Source organism: Sabethes cyaneus, chromosome 3 (genome assembly GCF_943734655.1).
Source record: "Sabethes cyaneus chromosome 3, idSabCyanKW18_F2, whole genome shotgun sequence".
In the NCBI taxonomy this organism is placed as follows: Eukaryota; Metazoa; Arthropoda; class Insecta; order Diptera; family Culicidae; genus Sabethes; species Sabethes cyaneus.
Window position 1 is genome coordinate 132,790,943 of NC_071355.1, and position 7,921 is coordinate 132,798,863.

A 7,921-nucleotide genomic window follows, 5' to 3' on the forward strand; every position below is an offset into this window, starting at 1 on the left:
CTATAACATCATACAGCAACCCATTTATTTTTATTTCAATTTGAATCATGTGCATGCCCTCAATGAGAATATTTTTCTTCACATTGTAGCTTAATTCATTCTTCACATACACCGCCAAACCACCAGACGACGTGTCACGACAAGAGAAGATTGAGTTGTAATTTGGTATTTGATACAAAGGACAATTTTCAGCTTTCAACCACGTCTCACCAATTACCAATATGTCAATAGGAACTTTTATGCTGTCCAGGAATAAAGGAATATTGTCAAACTTCTGCAAATTATTCATTCCCCTTACGTTCCATTGTGCTATACGAAGGAAATTTTTTCCGTCATCAGAATGATTTAGATTGAACTCATCAACATTCTCGTGGTATGAATTTATTCTACTAGTCATTTATTATACAATTGACACGGTTTTATATCACGGACAAACGAAAAGAGCTTAATAGTTTGTGTTGTTATTATTGCGCTTTCTCTTAGGAGAGGGAGTTTGCTTTGGAGGAGATTTTTTAGTATAGCGATTAACTAGCTCATCTAAATCACTTCTAGTTTTTATTACTTCCGGCTTCGAGTTTTCGTTTTTCTTGACTAGTACATTGCCCCCCCTGCTACACCAAACATATTTTATTTCTAACTTATCTTGGTGGCCTCTCATTTCGCTCAGAAGTTCCAACGATAGTGGGGTCAATTCATCGCGTATAGTGATGGTTGTTGATTTTCCATCTATTGTCAAGCTAGGATCGATTTGTGACGAAAGCAGTTTACCAACTTCCCTTTTCTTGCTAAAAACAATTTCCTTACTGCCTTCATTGGCAAACACTGCGCGAATGGGTATAAGCGAGTTTTTCGGTTTGTTTCTAGCATTTAGTCTAGTAGCTGAAACCAGCATGTCGGAGTTATTGGTTACGCCATGGCAAGAAAAAACTTTTTCAACAATCTCTTGAGTATTTTCCCCAGGGATAAACGGGACCCCGAGTACTATTGCATTGTTACAGTTTTTTTCACGGTTACCTCTATCTACCTGATGTTCTAAATTGTGGACTGTTTTTGACAAAGTTAGTTGGTTTGTTTTCAATTTATCAACTTCCTTTTTTAAAAATTCATTTTCCTTTTTCATTTCTTGAAAGTCCCCTACAATGCCATCAAACTTAGCTGACAGAAAATCTTGAGATTTCTCTATTGCTGCTGTAATTTGCTTTACCTCTCCCCTAAAGTTTTGCATTTCTTGGGATACGGCACAAGCCACCGCTCCCTTTAGCTCAACTGCAAGTGATTCAACAATCGAAGTCTTGAGATTCTGCATCTCCATAATGCGTTGGTATATACTCGCACAGTTATGGGAGCAAAAGTACGGTTTTTCCTTCATGCGTCGCGCAGCATTCCCGGTGATGTTACGGCACTTAAGATGTGCCTCAGTGAAGCAATACATGCAAATTATCAATTTAGAAGAATCCTTTTCTGGTTTGTTGCATTCAACGCAAATTGAACATTCATTTTCCATATTTACCTGTTTAAAGCAACAATGAAAATCAAATCAGCTGCTGCAGCGCAAGTCAGTTTATAAGATAGTAATCGAAAATAACATACAAGAAGCGATAGCTTTTACTCACACACACCCGTCTAAGTATTCACTTTAATAGTACAGAATAGTCAGCAAGATAAAGTTATTATGCTAATGGAAAACGAAAAAGTGTTATTACTTATATGCTGGAATGGAAGATAGAGTAGACGATTTGCAATACTAACTTGCTGTGATTGGAGTTGTTAAATTTATTTCAGTACTTAAACTTTACCTTCTCCAAACGTTCATCATGTTCCTTTAAATCGCTACCTTCTACCAGCACATCGTCCAGGTACCAGAAAACCCCCTCACAACCGCTCAATGTCTCGTCCATGGCCTTCTGAAACAGCTCTGGAGCTGTGACTAATCCGAATGGCAACCGCTTAAAACGGTATAATCCTCGCCGAGTCATAAAAGTAGTCGCATCTCTAGAGTCCTCGGCTAACTCTATCTGGAGAAATGCTTCCTTTATATCAAGCTTGCTCCACAATCGACCGCGTCCCAGCTTTGCCAAATAATCGTCGACTGATGGCATGGGGTGGTGTTCCCGCAACACAGCCTCATTGACTCTACGAAGATCCAGACATAATCGGGGTTCACCATTCGATTTTCCGACCACAACTAGTGGTGAAACCCAAGTGGTAAGTCCCGTTTTAACCTCGATGATGTCTCGTTTCAGCATTTCATCTAATTTCCTGTCGACAGCTTCCTCCAGAGGTACAGGAATCCGGCGCATAGGTTGGTATACCGGAATAGCCTGTGTATCGATTCGAATCGTTGCGCTTACGCCGTTCATCTTTGAGAAAGGGCAAACTTCAATATTGTTTATGTTTAACCCGACTTTCAAAACTCCCAGTTGCTTTGCTGTTTCATCACCCAGCAGGCACCGCTGTCCTCCTTCAACAACAAAGAATTTCGCTCGAATGCGTTGATCATTAGCCGAAATGTACGCTATGAACGAACCGAGAATCGTAAGTGGTTCTGGGCTTCCATAAGCACGTAAGATTCGAGAGCTACCCTTTGTCGATGAGCACACATCCACTTGCTTACCCTTAAGCTTCCTCCATGTCTCTCCACTAACCAAGTTGGCATCCGAACCAGAATCGATCAGCATGTCCAATGAAACTCCTCCAACTTCGCACGTAATGATGTTTGATTCGTTTCCCGAATAGAAGGCGTAATACACTTTAGTTTCGCTATTATCCACATTCTCTTTCGAAACATCAGGAGGATTCAAATTTCCATCTACCACTCGTACGAACTTGTCAGTTTTTCTGTCTTGAGGTCGCTTAGCCTTTCGACACAATCTTTCAAAGTGCCCGTAGCTTTTGCAATTACGGCACTGTTTCCCACGGGCGGGACAAATCAGTGAGACAGCGATATGCCCCAGCCGGCCACAGTTAAAGCAAGACCTTTCCGTCGGTTTTCCAGTAGTAGCAACAAATTTCTTCTTGCTACTCCCCTGTTGCTCGATTTTGAAAATCTTCTCCGGTCGCTGATCAACTCCAATCTCATCTATTTGCTGATCCACCCCTTCGTGTACGATGCCTAAAGCCTCGATTTCCGAAAAGGATAAATCCTTCAATAGGATTCTTCTGCGAACTTCGTTGGAATTACATCCTTCAACTACCGTATCAGTTAAATAGATGTCACTAAGGATGGCACTTACTTCAGCACCGTACTTGTCAAACCCACATTGCGAAACCTGTTGCTTCAGCCGGATCACGTAATCTGCAAAGCGTTCCCCTGTTTTCTGCTTCATCGAACGAAGCTTTCGTCGCTCCGAGGTACTCTGATGGCGGGGCTCAAAAAACTCATCCAACTTCTCGATCGCGCAGTTATACCACTTTGGTTCCAGTGTTACCAAAGGCACATGGTCGTAGTCCTTCAAATTCTTGAAAACGACTTGCAATGCTGGTCCTCCCAGATGAAGAAGCTTGGCTCTCTTTGCATACTGATCGGTAATATCGTATGCTGCAAAGTAACATTCTAGCCCTTCCTTCCACGCCTTCCACTCCTTAGCTAGCTTACTAGTCTCGATTTGATCGCATCGAAATGCCGAAACTGGCCGTGAATCTTGCATCTGAAAAAAAAACAAGATGCAAAGTAAACTTGTTAACTTCCCAGAACTCGTTTTTTCAGTGTCCACCATTTCAATCGATCAAGCTACTCATTCAACTTCCGTTATTTCCTGGAATAACGTCACAATATTCAGGAGAGTTCTATTAACCCTCGCTTTGATTTGCCATGAGAAATCCTCAAGATTTTTTTTTTACCTCTTCCGGGGAAACCCGTATAGTTTCCGCCACACAAAGCTCTACCTCGGAGAAATCCTGATTTCCGCCATTCCGGAGAAACCCATATGGTTTCCGCCACATATTCTACCATGAGAAATCCTTAAGATTTCTGCCTCTTCCGGGGAAACCCGTATAGTTTCCTCCACAACTCTACTTCGGAGAAATCTTTCTGATTTCCGCCATTCCGGAGAAACCCATATGGTTTCCGCCCCATATTCTACCATGAGAAATCCTCAAGATTTCTGCCTCTTCCGGGGAAACCCGTATTGTTTCCGCCACAACAAACTCTACTTCGGAGAAACCCATATGGTTTCCGCCGCATCCATACACTCGTTTCACTACTTGATCGAAAAGAAAATCATCATTTTGCCAGCGACGCTACTGTTAGCGTCAATTCATTACCGTTTGTTGCATCATTTTTTTTTTTGCAAGCGACGCCACCGCTAACCTCAATTAGTTTTCCTTTTGCGGGAATTACTCTCACAGAACGAATATTCGCTATCGGTAAATGAAAAAAAAAAACAAATCTTACCGTTTTTTCTTTCGCTGTAAATGTAAGGTCCGAAATCCTAGTCGCCAGATTGTGGTATTCCGTCACGTCCAAAATCACGTCCGACTCTTCCAAAGGTTGCGTGTCTAATCCCATTTCGTCATACCGTTCTTCTCTGCTATCCCATGCGTATGTCGACTCCGTCGACTCTGATGTTCCCATCTATGTATATGTCAAAGGTACGTCGGTTGATGACGGCAAAGTACATGGTATACAAGGTATTGTCGTTTAGGTCTAAGGTACATATAATATTAAATCAGGTGCAATATACTACACAAAGCGATTTCACAAAACGAAACCATTTTCACCAGGGGGCTGATATGACGTCGCATTTTCGTTGCTCACATGAAATAGGCGGCAAAGGCAAAGCGATTTCACAAAACGAATTTAACTAACCATTTTCACAGTTTCATGTATTTCGCATCAATTGCCTGCCTGGCATTAGCTAAGTGATGCTAAAACCTTGGCTAAAATCAAACTAAAACTAACAAAATTTAACAATTTACACATCCGACTCGGTTGTCAGCTTGAGCCCATCTATGAAGCTGTCAGCTTGGGCCCACTCTATGTTGGCTACGTTTTTTTGTACAGGTTGGTATTAGAAGTGTCATTCCCGTGTGCGGAGCAAAATGCTGTAGCAGCAAATTTTGTTAGTTTTAGTTTGATTTTAGCCAAGGTTTTAGCCTCACTTAGCTAATGCCAGGCAGGCAATTGATGCGAAATACATGAAACTGTGAAAATGGTTAGTTAAATTCGTTTTGTGAAATCGCTTTGCGTTTGCCGCCTATTTCATGTGAGCACGAAAATGTGATGTCATATCAGCCCCCTGTGTAGCAGTGTGACTTTAGAATGTGTATATAGATCATTTTGCGATGACGTCATTTTGCGTAGAATGACACCACTTGGTGGTTTGTTTACATGTTTTTTGTCACATCCAGCAGTTTCGATTTGAAATTTCGTGAAGGATTACTGCATCTAGGGTTGCCAAGTCTGAAAATTACAAAAACCGGCCGGTCGGTCCCGTCTTCAAAAAAATGGGGGGGGGGGGGGTAAGTCAGGTCGCTGTGGAATTTTTGTATTTATAGCATATTAGAGGATTTGCCTGGAATGTGTAAATGCTAGTCGCCGGTAGCAAGTAACCATTTCCCGTGTAAATGGGATGATGAGCAGTCAGTGGAGACGAACGGCAGGACATCACAGTCGCAACCACACCGAACATTGAATGGAATATTGGAGGTAGTAACAACCTGCTTCTGGCGCTAGTGGACAATTTAATGTATATTACCGCCAGAAGCAAGGTATTGCCACTGCAAAACTAGCTATCTTCAATGATCTACTGCTCAGGATCAGGGCCTTTAATTATCACCGAATTTCAAACAAAACAGAAAACCTTTTTTCTCAGCATACATTGTTTTTTATGCCTCTGAGTTTCGTATGTACAACTCCACAGTGATTTTCATCGTAGTATACAAGTTCAATATATCGTGAAAATAGAACAGGAGAAAGTGATTTTCAAATCCACAAGGTGATATTCACTTCAGGAAAAAAAAAATTTAAATGCGGTAAATGAAAAGAAAAATCTTATGTCCAACAGCTGAACGCAATAGATGCTAAATAACAGCATAAATTTTTTTTATTGATTTTCACTGCTTAAACGTGAATATCAGTTTGTTAGAATATCACAGGGCGCTGATATTATATATTCTCGTGCATGAAGTTCATGCTTGCTGTATATAGTTATTATGTACGTTTGATCAAAGCAAGCAGATTTTCAATGCAAGGTAGACTGATAATCCAGAAGTTTGGACGTTATGCTGATGAATATTAACAGCACTGCTCAGGATTATTAATAAATTTATCAGAAAATTTAAAAAATCAGGTAAAAAGTACAAATCCGGCTTCATATGTCGGCAAACCGGCCTTTTTGCCGGATTGACCGGCCACCGGCTTTGCAAATGAAAAACCGGTCGGGCCGGCCAAAAACCGGCCACTTGGCAACCCTAACTGCATCAGTATCTGTAAAATGCATGTAACGCACTTTCTCTTAAATAAAAACTATAAATTTCTATCATTATCTGCCGGACAACTCAACTCAAAATTTAACACCATGTAAACAAACCACCAAGTGCTGTCAAAAAAGTGTGGTTAGGAGCTCCCGTGTAATGATCTATAGGGTGTTTGCAGAGTGCATATGTATTGGAGATCTGTTGGGCAGGCAAAAGTGACAGTTCCATATTGAGCTTGCTGACGTTTGCCGCACGCACACATCGACGCGCGATTTGTTGTTGCTGTTGTTAGATTTTACATTGATTTTACACGTTTGTTTTTGTTTTCCCTCAGTTATACCCCGGTAAAAAAACATACGTTTGAGTGAAAAACGATAAGTTTTTGCATCCCTTAGCAAGCTCTATAAAACACACGGGCTTGGAAGAGTAAAAATTTTTAAATGATTTATTTTCTTTATTTAAAACAGAAATTACAAATTGCTTCATACATATGGCAAGGTAATATATTTGTTTACTGAATAAAAAAATTATTTTCAACAAATAAGCTAAGACGCGGTAGCAATGATCAAAAATGTAACTATGACCTATATGTTAGCGGGATAAAATTAAACAAATATCAATAGCCAGCAGTTGCTTTCGGTTAAGAAAGCAATTTATTATGCTAAAACCAATTTTATATTCCGTTACTTTCAACTTGGCCTATGCCGTATATTGCTTCAAAAAACAATATATTTGGGACACCGATTTAACGCGAATTCACCGAAACCCTAGTTACTAAAAGTCAGCATATATTTCAGGGAACATTTGTCGGTTACTTTGACTATTAGTTGCTTTAAAATGATAAATAATTTTAGAAAAAATGATAATTTTATCCAGCATGTTTTTGCTGCATCGAATAGGAAAATATGCAATGTGTGCCCAACAGATGTCTTGCATGTGTGTGTAGCAAAAGCCCTACACTGAGAAAAAAACCATGGTAATGCGAAACATGTATGCATGGTCATCTTAACTATATTGCAATATTGTAGCGCTTACCATGATTATTGTCAACTTGAGAAGTTTCGTGGTTAAAACTACTATGACAACAAGCAAATCGCTGACTATTTCCGTGGTTAAATTGACTTTTCTCTCATACTTCTAATGACAATATTTTTGCAGCTTGATATAACAATATTGAATTGTCAACAGGACCATAAAATTGGTAACTTACTAACTGTAAGAATATCATGGTAGTTTTAACATTTTTAGGGGTTATTGTAACAGTATAAGTTTAGTGCTTTTCAACCGACTATAGAAACGCGTTTCTTGATGACAATTTTATGTTTATTTTGCCCTTTTTCTTTCTGTCATTTGAAACCGCACCGCCATTACGAAAAATTTGAGTCACGAGTGATGTGCTTAGTTGTGAGTTTTTTTGTTTTTATTAAAATTTTTTTGATATTATGAACAGTTTGTTAGTGCAAAACAAATAATAAAAAAAATCTAATCTTTAAGTGACAAATTG

General features: G+C 39.6%; 1 protein-coding gene across 1 annotated transcript; it reads right to left on the reverse strand.

The window, feature by feature from the left end:
• Nucleotides 1–1,636: 1,636 nt before the first annotated feature.
• Nucleotides 1,637–4,573, reverse strand: LOC128740161 (uncharacterized protein K02A2.6-like). Its single transcript, XM_053835687.1, has 4 exons — nucleotides 4,394–4,573; nucleotides 1,797–3,647; nucleotides 1,750–1,752; nucleotides 1,637–1,675 (listed from the first exon to the last, which is right to left on the reverse strand). The coding sequence occupies exons 1-4, from the start codon at nucleotides 4,571–4,573 to the stop codon at nucleotides 1,637–1,639; spliced, it is 2,073 nt and encodes a 690-aa protein (XP_053691662.1).
• Nucleotides 4,574–7,921: the final 3,348 nt, after the last annotated feature.